This window comes from Monodelphis domestica, chromosome X, assembly GCF_027887165.1.
Source record: "Monodelphis domestica isolate mMonDom1 chromosome X, mMonDom1.pri, whole genome shotgun sequence".
NCBI classification, from domain to species: domain Eukaryota; kingdom Metazoa; phylum Chordata; class Mammalia; order Didelphimorphia; family Didelphidae; genus Monodelphis; species Monodelphis domestica.
Genome location: NC_077235.1, coordinates 73475243 through 73489655, shown reverse-complemented (window position 1 = coordinate 73489655; position 14413 = coordinate 73475243). Strand labels below are relative to the sequence as shown.

General features: G+C 54.8%; 1 protein-coding gene across 4 annotated transcripts in view; it reads left to right on the top strand.

The window, feature by feature from the left end:
• PDZD4 (PDZ domain containing 4) overlaps nucleotides 1-13882 on the top strand; it is a 34926-nt gene extending 21044 nt beyond the window's left edge. Inside the window, exons 2-8 of one of the 4 annotated variants that reach the window (XM_007506988.2) lie at nucleotides 5141-5394; nucleotides 7254-7344; nucleotides 7964-8062; nucleotides 9274-9336; nucleotides 10380-10481; nucleotides 10587-10697; nucleotides 10873-13882. In XM_007506988.2, the coding sequence (XP_007507050.1) occupies nucleotides 5141-5394; nucleotides 7254-7344; nucleotides 7964-8062; nucleotides 9274-9336; nucleotides 10380-10481; nucleotides 10587-10697; nucleotides 10873-12462 (2310 nt within the window). In that variant the 3' untranslated portion in view covers nucleotides 12463-13882. The remainder of the gene's footprint in view (nucleotides 1-5140; nucleotides 5395-7253; nucleotides 7345-7963; nucleotides 8063-9273; nucleotides 9337-10379; nucleotides 10482-10586; nucleotides 10698-10872) is intronic. The other 3 variants (XM_007506989.2, XM_007506991.3, XM_007506990.2) reach the window with 3 other exon arrangements.
• The last annotated feature ends 531 nt before the right edge of the window (nucleotides 13883-14413 follow it).

The window sequence follows — 14413 nt, the reverse complement described above, 5'->3', positions numbered from 1 at the left end:
CTTCCCTCTCTGAGGGATCCCTCATTGCCTTTTTGGAAACCTACTCGGTCTAGTCAAACACTGTTCTTGGGGGGGGGGGTTGTGGCAGTAGGACAGACTGTATTCTTCTAGAAGGACCTGTGGGCATCCGGGACACTCTGGAGCATCAGGGTTGGGTGTTCATAGATGCAGAGAGGGAGGTGCCGAGTGAAGCAGAGGTAAGACAGTCTGGGGCATGTTTGGGGGGGGAGGGGGGCATAGAGGAGCCTAGGCTGCTAGAGAGGAGCAGTGGAGACTGGAAAGAAGAGGAATCCCGAGAGAGGGAAGAACAAGCTTTCATTTAGCTGAGACACACACACATATTCTATTTTATTGTTTTTTACCAATTACACGTAATGACAAGTTTTCCCAATGCAACTCTTCTCTCCTGCCCATCTGACTCGTGCCCTTAACTGGTGGCCAGGGTCTCCGGGCGGGTCTCCCTTCTGGAGCGAGTCCAGGAGCTAGTGGCTCCTCCTCCAGCCCCCTGAGGCCCTTAGGAGCGCTCTCTTGCCTAATGGGATTAATTCACCTCCAGCTTTTTACCCGGGGCCCACTCCCAACCTGCCTATGCCCAACGCCTAATCCTGGATTCCCCAGAAGCCATTGTTGTCCGGGCCCTCAAGCGGCTCTCCCCTTTTCCTTCATTGTGTTCATCCTTTTGCGTAGCCATGTCTTCTTCTCTTCTTCCCCCCATGCCGCGTTTGCTTCTTTGTCTTTGTAGAAAGACTCGTAAATGGATTTTTTTTGTTGTTTAAAAAAGCGGGGAGGGGAGGGCAGCGCTGGAGGCAGGGGAAAAGCAGCTTCAGGAGAGGATGGGTTGTTCTCCTTCCCATCCCCCAGCCTTTCCCATCATCTTGTGCCATCGTCAATCCTCATCACTTTGGGACTCGCTCCTGTGCTCTCCCACTCCCCCCGCCCCCCAGCATACTAATGAAGGAAGGCCGAGAGCTGCTAGCGGTGTTCAGCCATTCAGAAACAGTGAAAGCTATCATGGGACTCCCGTGCCGGGGGGCAGGAGGGCAGCTGGGGCGACGGGCGGGGTGCTAAAGGAATCTGAACTAGGAAGTGGGGACCGAGTCACCTGTCCCAGGCTCCAGCTTTGATCTCCGTGGCCGTCAGGCAGCCAGCCTGGGCAGCTTTGTATCTGCACACCCACACGCCCTACAGCAGCGCCTCTCTCCACCCCATCCCCCCACTCGCCGACATCCTGACATGGCGCCCCTTTACCAACCAGCCCGTGCTCCCTTTCCGCAGCCTGGGCTCAGTTTCCATAGCAACCCAGCTGCTGTGCAGCCGTATAGAGAACAGACAGTGGCGGTAGAGCATCCCCGTGTCACCCAGGATCCCTGCCCACAGGTCCCAACGGCGAAGGCATGGGAAGGGCGGGCGCGGGCAGGCGCGCACGCGCGCACACGTACGCACGTGACTTCCCAACGATTCACCGCGAGCCCAGCCCCAGCCCCAGCCCTGTTCCTTCCGTGCATGCACACCACAGGTGTGAGCACATCTCCCTCAGCAGCAGCCGCCCATGCATGCTGTGTGCGTGCTTTAGGAGCCATCACATGCTGCTCCCCTACCCGGAGCCACGTGACCTCTTCTTCATCCTACTGATTGGAAATGGTGGAAGATGCTCGGGAGACACTGGCACGTGATGGCTTTTTACCTAAGAGCAATTTCCGACCCCCAAACAGCCTATAAACATTTAGTGAGATGAAGTGACCTTTCATACAGACACTACCGAATGCCCCCACATAGTATTTATGGGAACTGGACATGGCAGAAGGCAGAGAAGCCTGCTCAGATCAAAGGCAACATGGGAGCCAAGCCTAGAGACAGGAGGTCCTGGGTTCCAGTCTGACCTCAGACACTTACTAGCTGGATGACCCTGGGCAAGTCACTTCACTCCCATTGCCTAGCCCTTACCACTCTTCTGCCTTGGCACCAGTACACAGTATTTGACTAAGATGGAAGAAGAGGGTTAAAAAAAAAAGACTATGGGATGGGGTAGCAGAGCCAGGCCCAGAGACAGGAGGCCTTGGGTTCAAACTTGACCTCAACCACTTCCTAGCTGTATGACCTTGGACAAGTCACTTAACTCCCTTTGCCTAGCCCTTACTGCTCTTCTGCCTTGGAACCAATACATAGTATTGAGTCTAAAACAGAAGGTGAGGGGTTAAAAATATAATCTTTATTTTATTCCAATGACACATTTCCACAAAAGTTTTCAAAAATGATATGATTCTTCTTGTCTCCCCACACTCTTCCCTCTCCCCTCCCAGACTTGACAAGCAATTCCACTGGGTTATGCATGTATCAGCACTCAAAACATATGTCCATATTATTCATTTAAAATGTTTTAGAAAGTCAACTGGCCTGGCCCGATGTACCTAGCTTCCCTCTGACACTGGCACCCTTACTAGTACAGCTGAGTAAGGAAGGGGCACATTGGACTCGAGGCCATATTAGCCTGTCACTATGGAGCCACCATGAAAGATGGAAGCCTTGGGATGGGAGGTTGAGCCAGCCAGTGTTCCACCCCCTGATTTCCTGATTAGAGGAACTGGTTTCCCGGCCTCCTCCCACCGGGATGGATTTCAGCACTGAAGAAACCTTAGTAGTGTCCCAGCCTGGGCTTTTGTTCCCATTCTCCCCCTTCTTACCCTCACTGGGAATCCAGTGGGCAGTCAGTCTTCGGACAAAGTGAGTCAGCACCGCAGTGAGGCTGGGAGGAGAGGGAAAGAGCTGTATGCCACAGGGTGATGAAGACCTTCCAGGCCTTGTTTGCTCCCAGGAAGCCAGCAGCTTCTGAACAAGAAAGGGACTTGGAAATACCGGGAGAAGCCATGTGAGACCAAACGCTGTCTCATTTGCCCACGGTACCCAGGTAGCAACACGAAGAACAAGTGCATTTCATCCACAACTTAAGGATGCTTCTTTATTTGCTGTGACTTGCCACAAACGGAAGGCTGAGTTAGTTCTACCTGCACTTCCCACTGTTCAAAGGCCAGAGGGGTGTCACTTGTACTTGAGAAGCCTGGAAATAGCCATGTTGTCAGTATGGCAACAAGGAGGGTGAGGGAGGTAGTGCTCATGTTCTTGGAGAGCCATCAAAGAAAATACATGGTAGACTCTTGTCTAAAATGATAAGTAGGGGAGCAACTGGGTGGCTCAGTGGAATGAGAGAGGGGAGGTCCTGGATTCCAATCTGACCTGACACTTCCTAGCTGGGTGACCCTGGGCAAGTCACTTCACCCCCACTGCCTAGCCCTTACCACTCTTCTGCCTTCGAGTCAATGCACATATTGATTCCAAAAGGGAAGGTGAGGGTTTAAAAAAAATAAAATGATAGGTAGGGGATGTCTGACTGCTGGCATCCTCCATGGAAAACTATTTCGAGACAACATTTTGCCACATTTCTCCATCCCTGGGGATTTCCGGATAACTGATTTTCACCTTTGCCCTTCTCAAATTCTGAGAATTATTTGTCTGGGTCCCAGTCCTCCATTGGAGGCAGTGTAGCTCAGGGGACAGAGCATTGGCTTTGGAGGCAGAGGCCCTGGCTTGAAACCCCACTTCTGCTGTGTGACCATGGACAAATCACCTTCTCTTCTTAAGTAGGAAGCTTTCCTTTGTCTCCTCTTAAAATCCTTGATTGGGCTAGATGGATGGCCTCTTTGGCCTCCTCCAGGTGGAAACCCGTGATGGTAAACTTGAGTGAAGAAATAACGATGTTTCCCCAGAACCATGCATTGTAGCCCCTTACTGATTGTATCAGCTGAGCATCTGTCCCTAGCGCAGCCTTACAGATAAGGTGGGCCTCGTTGCACCAAAAAGCAGGAGCCTTAAAATAGGATGTGAGCATCCCCAATGGAGGGGTTAGGTAGCATTCTGTTTCCCAGGATTCTTGGGGTCTCCTTTAGAGAGTAGAAGAGGCATCCGAGCAGCTAATTTAGGGTAGGAGAGTCAGAAGGAAGCTAGAGGCAGTAAGGCCTGGAAGGGGAAATGAACCCCTTGGCCTCGGAAGAGTTTTGGAAATATGGTGGAGAAGGTTCGGAGACAGACAGGAGCTGGCTGAAGAATGGCTTGGGTTCAATTGGCTTGGATGTGAAGACTAGAAATGGTAGATCTTCCCAATCTGACCTCTTCTCTTATTGGTCTTCCATGTGCCCCTGCTCTGCTCTGGTCAGGCTGGTCTCCTCTCCACTTACCCCAGCCCCAGTTCATTCCGATCTCCGGGACTTTGACTTGTGTCATATTTCATCCCCACAGAACACACTCCTCTCCACCAGGAGGGGGAGATTGCCCCATCTCGAGCTGCTCTGCTCTTCAAGGCCTAGAGCACAAGGCCCCCTCAACTCCTTCAGCATTAATTTGTCATAACCTAGCTTGTGTTGTTGACTCTCTTGGCTCTGTGTTCTTGTCCAACTAGATCGTGAGCTCTCTGAGGGCAGGGACTTATTCCCATTTTCCTGAAGTCCTTCCCCGTTGCCGCATCACTATGCATGGACTGGGGACCTAGCGGAAGCTTCATAAATGGTTGGGGCTCACACTTACCAACCCCCTTCCCTGCCCCCCCCCCCATCGAGCCTTGGTATTTTGACAAACCAGCTCAAGGTACCTCTCACATACTCTGGGTACTGATGATGCCGCTAGGCTCTTGCCCATGGATTCTAAAGCATTTCACAGATTCCAGATGACACCTGTCTTGGCCTTCCTACAAACCCTCCATGCTGGCTAAAGGTGAAGAAGGTGAAGGATGTTCTGGGGGCTACTGGTAGACAAGAAAGAAGGACTGCGGGCCTGTTGGCTTGGAGAGAAGTCTCTTGTGGCAGAATCTGGTGACCTGTCCCTCACACCCCAGGCCCCTCTCTGGCTCCTCGACTTGCCTGAGGTGGCTTGAAAATGAGGAGCAGGATAGTAGAATGGGCATGAGAATAAAAGTTATAGGATGGAGGATGGACACCCTTTCTATGGATCAATTTGGGGCTGCTGGTTGATAAGCTCAGGCAACGAGTGTCCTGCCAGGCTGAGCCTACCTCTGACTTCTGGGTTCCCCTCGCCCTGCTTTCCAAGGGGAGATGGTCTGGGGATGTTGATGTGGGCATGTCTCTGCCCACAGGTGAACGGGAAGGAGCTCTCCAAACTGTCTCAGGAGCAAACCCTGGAAGCACTGCGCTCTTCCAAGGAGCCCCTGGTAATCCAGGTGCTAAGACGAAGCCCCCGACTCCGGGGGGACAGCTCCTGTCACGACCTGCAGCTGGTGGACAGTGGCACTCAGACTGACATCACCTTCGAGCATATCATGGCGTTGGGCAAGTTGCGCCCTCCCACTCCACCCATGGTCATCCTGGAGCCGTATGTCCTTTCTGAGCTGTGAGTTGCCCCCAGGAGGGCTCCGGGCCCTGCCTCCAGAGCAGGCACAGCACCAGCACCTGGGGGCATCTGGGTCCTTTTGCCAAAGGCCACATCCAAGCCTGTCTGGGCTCTGGAGGCAGAATATCCAAGCTACCTTTTCTTATCCTCTTGTACCCCCAGGATCAGCTGCTTTCCTTCCTTGTGGAAATCTTCCTTAGGGGAAAGGGCTAGGCTGGGGCAGTCCTGGGGCTGCCCCCCAGGAGGTCTAGCTTGGATTCAGGATCAAGCCTCCGGGGCACTTGTCTCAGGCTTCTCACCAGATGGTGATGGGATTAGGAAGCTATAACTCAGACCTTCCTCCCTTCATCTCCTCGCAGAGCTCAAAGGGAGGCAAGCCCCCCTCTGCTGGCTTGGAACTGGCTGTAAATGATTCCTTGCTAATAGATGTGGTGAGGAGGGAATGAGTTGATCTTTCGTTCTTTTCTCTTCTTCTCCACATCCTTCTACTTCATACCTTTGAATTCTCTTGCCTTCTTCTTCTCTTCCCATCTCTTGCCTGCTTCCTCTCTTATTTCCCTCACCTCTCTGGATCTCTTCCCATCTCTTGCCTGCTTCCTCACCTCTCTGGATCTCTTCCCATCTCTTGCCTGCTTCCTCTCTTATTTCCCTCACCTCTCTGGATCTCTTCCCATCTCTTGCCTGCTTCCTCACCTCTCTGGATCTCTTCCCATCTCTTGCCTGCTTCCTCTCTTATTTCCCTCACCTCTCTGGATCTCTTCCCATCTCTTGCCTGCTTCCTCTCTTATTTCCCTCACCTCTCTGGATCTCTTCTCATATCTTGCCTGCTTCCTCACCTCTCTGGATCTCTTCCCATCTCTTGCCTGCTTCCTCTCTTATTTCCCTCACCTCTCTGGATCTCTTCTCATATCTTGCCTGCTTCCTCACCTCTCTGGATCTCTTCCCATCTCTTGCCTGCTTCCTCTCTTATTTCCCTCACCTCTCTGGATCTCTTCCCATCTCTTGCCTGCTTCCTCACCTCTCTGGATCTCTTCCCATCTCTTGCCTGCTTCCTCTCTTATTTCCCTCACCTCTCTGGATCTCTTCTCATATCTTGCCTGCTTCCTTTCATTTCTCTGCCTTACTCCCTGGAAGAAAGAGGCCTTCCAGTCAGGGGTGATGGGGAGAGAGAGAGAGAGAGAGAGGGTGAGAGAGTGTATGTGTGTGTACATTGACACCACTGATCTTCCAGCCAGATTGCAGGGGAGCTGCTTGCTACCAGGATCCCCTCTCTTCGATCAGAGAGGTAGGAGGCAGGGAGGAAGGGCTGCTGCTGACACTAATCATTTCCTGGGGATTGGAAAGCAATACCTGAGGGGACATCATCATCCCTGCTCTGGTCCTGGAGAATCTGCTTGGGCCTGGTTAACTCCTGGGGGCACTGCATGGGATGGTACCAGTGAATGGGGTGGGGGTGGTAATGAGGCACTGACTTATGCCTTGGTGGTGACAGCTTTGGTCTGAATGGCCAGATCAGTCTTCCTCTGGGCTGATGGTGCAGTTGTGTGGAATGGGGTGGGGTGGGGTGCTGGGCATCCTTAGTCTTCCTTCTGGACCCTTAGACACTCCATAAAGCATTTCTGGCCTCTGCATGAATGAGTTTGGCTTGAAAGGAATGGAATTCAGCAGGCTTACTCTCAAGGGTACCTCATGGTCCATTGGAGCCTAGGGCAACTAGCTTAGTCCATCCATACTTCAGATCCCTGGGTCACTCACTTGTAGGGAGATAGATATGCCTAGCTGTTGGGAGGGGGGAGAATAGTGGGGGGAAATAGATGGATGGTTGGTTGTCCTGACCCCTCCCACCTTCTCCTGGGCAGCCCCCCCATCGGCCATGAGTATTATGACCCAGCGGAGTTCATGGAGGGCAGCCAGCAGGAGGCAGACCGAGTGGATGAGCTGGAGTATGAGGTGAGCTTGAGGGAGACAGGTGAGGGGCTGCTAGGTGGATAGCAGCTATTCTCGGTGGTCACTTTTGGGGTGGTGCCTTTCCAACTGTCCCCCGTTTGGGGAGTGATGAGAGGTTTGATCGCTTCCTGGGAGGCAGAAGATACCCAGGGCAGAAGGTACAAAGAAGTGTCAGTTTGGTCTCTCCTGAGAGCAGGTGGGGCTTTCATCATGCTTCTCCTGTTCCTTGTGGCCATAGCTCATCTTGGGCATGAAGGAAGGAGGGTATGGGTTTGGTTCCCATGTTTGCTCTGTGTAGGTGAGTCCGTGTCTTCCTGTATGTCTGGTGTCTTGTGTGTCTCCTTGTGTGTCTCCTGGGGTTTCCGAGTAGGGGCTTTTGTTAAACAGATCACACTTTTTGAGGGGAAGTGAAAACAAATCTCAGCGCCTGAGAAACAGAGACACTGTCCCTAGCATCAGTGTAGATGATGTGAGAGGAGGTGAGGGGTTCCCCGGGTCCAGGGGATGGTTTTGGATGGCATAGCTTGGTGGGAGCACTGTTCTGCCCCCCGTGCATCATGCCGAATGACTCACAAGTTCCCCTGGGCTTTCTGTTCCATTCCCTGCTCCCCCTGCATGGCAGGAGGTGGAGTTGTACAAAGCCAGCCACCGGGACAAGCTCGGTTTGATGGTTTGCTACCGAACAGATGATGAAGAGGACCTGGGCATCTACGTCGGAGAGGTAGGACTTGATCTGGAGGGGGAGAGGCAGTGCCACTCTGTTGGTTCGCTACTGGCAGCATGGATGGCTGTGACCGCACTTAGGGCTGGCACTCTGAACTAGTCCCTTCTCTCTGGACTTTGATTTGCTCCTTTTTACAAGGAGGACATCATTGGACAAGATGCTTTCCAAGGATTCTTCTCCCTCTAAAGTTTGGTGTTTCTCTGAGGAAGCTGAAGAATGACGGAGATCGAAAGGGACCTTCAGAGCGAACATTCCCACAGCGGGTCATGGAAGCTTGAAGCCTCAGGGGAAATGGGTGGGAATTAACCCTGGGCTCCCACTCTCCTGTTTGTTTCTCCTCTTGCCCTATCTCTGGACCTTTCAGAGAGCAATCCCTCTAATGCCAAGAAGGGTTGATCCCTTTGCTCTGAATTATGGGAGCCTACATCTGACATCATAGGATGTTTTTAGAGATCATGGAGGCCAACCCTTAGAGAGGAGGACGAAGCTGAGGTCTGGAAGGGGGTGGGGAGAGAGAGACAGAGAGAGGCAGAGGCAGAGAGGAACAGAGAGAGACACACAGAGGGAGAGAGAGACAGAGAGAGAGAGGAAGGAAGGGGGAGAGGGAGAGAGAGAGAACAGAGGCTGAATTTGAAGCTTGTCTTTGCCCTCCCGCTGAGCCATCCTGCCCTACACCCTCCATCTCAGCATGTGATGTGCTCACATGAGAAAGGCTCTGTAGTTCACATCACTGAATAGGGTTTTCATTTGTCTGATGTGGGAAAGTGAGGCAAGGCCAGAGAAAGCAGCCTACAGCAAAGATTACCCCAGCCATGGCCAATCATGAAGGAGAGAATAAAAAGCTTCCCTCTTGGGGCAGCTGCCTCTTTCAGGTGGGTCATAGGTGCCAATTAGAGTGGTCTGGAAGGGGCAGAGGAAGTGTCTGTATGTTTGGAAGACACCATCTTCTTACCCTGCCAATTCTGATCATCTCCCAGTTTAGGGAACATCTCTGACAGCCACATCTTCCCCTGCTGCTTGCTAATGAACAAGGCTAGGGGCTTCCCAGAGACTATTCTTTACCTTATGGAGGGGTAGAAAAGGCCACCAAAATGCCTCGAGGGGTCCCGAGGGCCTCTCCATGCCCTTCCTCTGCAAAGTGGGCCTGAAACATTCTGTGATTCTTCGGCAGTACCCAGCACTATTCCCACTTTGCATGACTCCTATAGGTAAATCCCAACAGCATTGCAGCCAAAGATGGCCGGATCAGAGAAGGGGACCGAATCATCCAGGTGAGCATTGTGCCTATCTCTCCCCTGGGGCCGCTAACCCCTGGTCAGCCCCCCCTCTCCCAGCTAGCTCCCTTCTTATTTTGATGTGTGAAACAATCTTCCAGAAAAGGCTAAGGGTTGGGGGTGGGAAGCAGCCATGAGAATCCAGTTCTCCCTAGGGAGCTTCTGTGCAGGGGTATCTATGCTTGGAGTGGTTTTTTGAGCCAAAGGGAGTCAAGGTTAGTAGAGAGAGATGACTGTTTCTCTCCATCCTGGCCAGAGTCCTCCTTTAGGGACTTGAGTAGAATGGCTGCCCTGTCCTGACAACTGCCAAAGGGCGTCAGTTCCCCCTGCTGCCTTCCAAAGTGCCACTTTTCGTGTCTTGTGGAAGATGAGTATGGTGAAAAGGGCTCAGATGTCCTGGGGACTTTGCTAGGACTGTAGGCATCCATGATTTAAGGCTTCTGTCCCTACACTGATCAGAGAACTTCAGTGGTCCCATTATTATGAGAAGTAATGCAAACACCTTAAGCCAGTACTTCCAGCTCCATCTAGGCCTGGAAATGACTAGCCATGTGGAGCTCGTTCCATCCTCCCCTAGTCCCATGCCTCAAGAGACAGTTTTTGGCGGTCTGGCTCCCAAATCTCCCTTTTATAAGCCTTTTCTTATATGTCAGAGATGTGCCTCTCACCACCTCCTGAATGCACGGGAGTCCTCCAACTTCCAAGCAAAGGCTAGACTCTGGCTCCCTGAGGAACAGCCGAGGTTCCCCCTGCCCCCACCCCAGGAAGCCTTCCATGCCTGCCCTAGCCCCCAGAGTTCTCCCTCTCCTTTGGAGCACCATCCGCAAGCACATATGAACTGGCCTGGGACATCTTTGATATTAGCTTATACCTTATTAGTAGACCTGAACCGAGGCCAGGGTTTATCGACTAGGCAGGTTTGGACCAAGACAGGGAGAGGCCATCCCTCCTCGGACCTTCCTGACTCCCCTAAAAGTCCAGCTGAGCCCAGAGTTCGCTGGCTGTTGTCTCCAGCTAACTCTCTCCTTGCCCTGTCCAAGATAAATGGCATGGACGTCCAGAACCGAGAGGAGGCGGTAGCCATCCTGACCCAGGAGGAGAATACCAACATTTCCCTGCTCGTGGCTCGGCCTGAGACTGAGGTACTGCTACCCACCGGGCCTGACAGCCTTGGTGGAGGGGGCCAGGATCCATGCTAGGGCGACACACAACAGATAGCCGTAATCCTCCTCCGCTTCTCTCTCTAGCTGACCAAGCGATGGAAAGACAGCGACCGAGAGGACTTCCTAGACGACTTTGGCTCCGAGAACGAGGGAGAGCTGGCTGTCCAGAAGCTGAAATCCCCCTCTGGCCATCAGGTGAACGAATAGGAGGAGGGAAGGATAGGTACTGCCCCACCTTAAGGAAGGGCTGAGCGGGAGAGGAAGTGAAGGACGGGGAGGGGCCAGCAGCTGACATTTGAGCCCCTAGCTTAGCCCCAGCTGTGCCGTGTCTAGGCCTACCCGAACCCCAAACTTGTCTCTTTGTCCCCAGCTTGAAGCCGAAGATGGGAAGGGAGCAGCTAGCACAGGCCCAGGGCTGAACAACAGCCAGGAGCTGGACAGTGGGGTGGGCCGGACCGATGAGAGCACCCGGAACGAAGAGAGCTCGGAACATGACCTGCTGGGAGACGAGGCCCCGAGCACAACCAACACCCCAGGGAGTCTGCGCAAGTTTGGGCTCCAGGGTGATGCCCTGCAGAGCCGAGACTTCCACTTCAGCATGGACTCCCTTCTGGCCGAGGGAGCCGGGTTAGGCGGTGGGGACGTCCCGGGCCTCACGGATGAGGAGTATGAGCGCTACCGGGAGCTGCTGGAAATCAAATGCCACTTAGAGAACGGCAACCAGCTGGGGCTCTTCTTCCCCAGGGCGGGAGCAGGCAACAGCTCCCTGGATGTCAACCGCAACGAGAGCCTGGGGCACGAGATGGCCATGCTGGAAGAGGAGCTCCGGCACCTGGAGTTCAAGTGCCGGAACATCCTGCGGGCCCAGAAGATGCAGCAGCTGCGGGAGCGCTGCATGAAGGCCTGGCTGCTGGAGGAGGAGAGCCTCTATGACTTTGGGGCCAGCGAGCCCAAGAAGCACGAACTCTCCGACATCACCGAGCTGCCCGAGAAGTCGGACAAAGATAGCACCAGTGCCTACAACACGGGCGAGAGCTGCCGCAGCACCCCGCTGCTCATGGAGCCCCTGCTCGAGAGCCCCCTGCGGCGGGTCACCGACACCATCTTCAAGGCCGCCTGCTTAGGGGCCGAGAAGGCTGCCCCTGGGAACTCAAACCTCAACCAGAGCACGTGCGGCCCCCACAAGGCCGGCGGCCCCCCTGACGGGAGCCCGGCCAAGTTCCGCTCCCTCTCCCGCGACAGCGACGTGTGCCAGAGGCAGCACGCTGAGGACAGGCTCCGGCGCAGCCCCAAGACTGGCGCCGGGGTGCTGGAGCAGGCAGGAGCGGAAGGCAGCCCCTACCTCTCTCGGCGCCACCGGGTGCAGGGCCAAGCCAGCGAGCGCTACCACAGCTGTGTGCAGCTGAGCCCCGCCCGCGGCCTGGAGGAACTGGGCCACACACCCCTGAGTCTAGCCACCATGTGCAAGGACTCGCTGGCCAGCCCCAAGGTGGGAGGGGCCGAAGCGCCGCGGATGGAGTGGAAGGTGAAGGTGCGCAGCGACGGCACCCGCTACGTGGCCAAACGGCCCGTTCGGGACCGGCTCCTGAAGGCGCGGGCCCTGAAGATCCGCGAGGAGCGGAGCGGCATGACCACAGACGACGACGCTGTGAGTGAGATGAAGATGGGCCGCTACTGGAGCAAGGAAGAGCGGAAGCAGCACCTGATCCGGGCCCGGGAGCAGCGGAAACGGCGGGAATTCATGATGCAGAGCCGGCTCGAGTGCCTGAGGGAGCAGCAGAACAGCGAAAGCAAGCACGAGCTCAACATCATCGCGCTGAGCCACCGCAAAACCATGAAGAAGAGGAACAAGAAGATCCTCGACAACTGGATCACCATCCAGGAGATGCTGGCTCACGGAACCCGCTCGGCCGACGGCAAGAGGGTCTACAACCCTCTCCTGTCTGTCACCACTGTGTGAGGCGCCCTCCCTCCCGGCCAGGCCCTTCTCTCGCTGAGTCACTTTCCCTTTCCCCTGGAGACTCGGCTGGGGCGTGAGCGGGTGTGGGCTGTGGGCTGTGGTGTTTGGTGTTCGGTCGGTGAGAGAGAGCGCGCGCGCGCGCGCCTGTGTCTCTGTGTGCAGAAGAAGTCCAAGTTTTCCGCGCGCCCGCCCAAGGTTGACCTGAAAGAAAGTTTCAGGCCTGCTGCGCTCGCGCATGTGGCTTAGACACAGACGCGCGCGCGCGCGCGCGCGCGCCCCATCCAGTTGGGCGTGAGGAGACGGCGAAACTCGATGGGAAACGTTGGGGAGGGAGGGAGGGAGGAAGACTTTCCAGAGCACAAAGCATTTCCTTACCTTGGATTTCGAGCACAAAAGTCCCCGTGGAGGGTCGCGCCTCCCTCAGCTCACTGTCCACTGTGCTGGGTCTGCCGGGGCCCAGCGGGAGCCTCTCATTCCGGGACAAGAGCAACCCTGATTTTGTGGTCTTTCTCATTTTCTGTGCTTGCCAATATTTGTTTTTCTGTTTTGTGAACCTGCCCAGGGGCCAGCAGCTCCTTAAGGCCACCGGCCAGGAGCTGAGAGTGATGTCTGTCCGGGAAGAAGGTTGGGAGGGCAGGGAGGGAGGGAGGGGTCCGGGGAGGGGGGAAGCGGGAAAGGGGGGATGCTGAAGTATGGGGCCCAGGATAGGGTGGGGGGCATCACAGGAGGACCGGAAGGCGGTCCCGCGTGTGTAATATGGCTGCTGTCTCCCCTGTGAGGGGCGCTTCCTTCTCCACCAGCCAGTGGAGCTCCTAGGCTGCGTTAGTCTAAGGCCAGTGTCTAGGACTAGCTAGGGAAGTGAGAATCCCGCTGTACTCCTGCCTAGTCAGCCCCACGCAGAGTGCGGACACTACTGTTGGGGAGAGACACGGACAAGTGGGAAGTGTCCAGGGAAAGGGTGAGCAGGGTGGTAAGAGGAGTCGCTATCGGGTCATGTGGTAACCAGCTGAAGGAACTGGGGATGTTTAACCTGGAGAAGATTTGATGGAGGGAGGGGAGGAAGGAAGGGCTGGAAGATGGAAGAGGGATTCAACGGATTCTGCTTGTCCCCAGAGGGCCCAAGTGGGACTAGTGGGGGAAAGTTCTAGGAAGGCAGATTTCAGTTCAGCAGGAAGGGCTTCCTAACAATGATGCCCAACCTTGGACCGGGCAGTCTCATTCGGTCATTAGTTAAGCAGTCTGGATGACCACCAGTCAGGGATGCTTCCTGCAGCCGGTGGGATGTTAGACTAGCCGCCCTCTGAGGTCCCTTTCAATTCTGAGGCTCTACGATGGGTAGCATGAGGCTACCCCATCCTCTGTGGACACCCTCCAGCACCACCTGCATCTTAAGAATAAAGCAAGCTGTGTTTTGACTCGAGCTCCAGTCTGGTGATTTGTGTTTGGAGGGTATAAGGGCAGTGAGCAAGGAGGAGCTGCAGGGCGGGGCAAGGGGGGAATCGAAAGCCACACTTTCTGAACAAGATGCCCTGGCGGAAGCAGCGTTCCACACTGTTTTATTTTGGAGCGGCCAGAAATCACACCACTATAGAATGGAAACCACTAAGGGACCCCCCCCCCCCCCCCCCGGGAGTAGGAGAGGCCACTGGTGGAGGCACTAAGGCCATAGAGACAAAAATTGCTTTAAGTGAACAGTCGGGCAGTGTTCCTCCCACTCAGAAGCGTTGGTGTGACTTGCTTAGAATCCTCTGCCTTTGAGGAGTCACATGGCTTCACTTGACTGCCAAAGGGGTCCAGGGCCCACAAAAGGGTAAGAACCCCTGCCCTGAGCACTTCCCACAGTTGGGGACCTGGTACAAACTGCCTTTCTCTCCAGGCACCTCTTGGAAATGATGTGCCGAGGCACAAAGCTGACCTTTGCCAGGATTGGTGGGAAAAGTCCAAAGTCTTG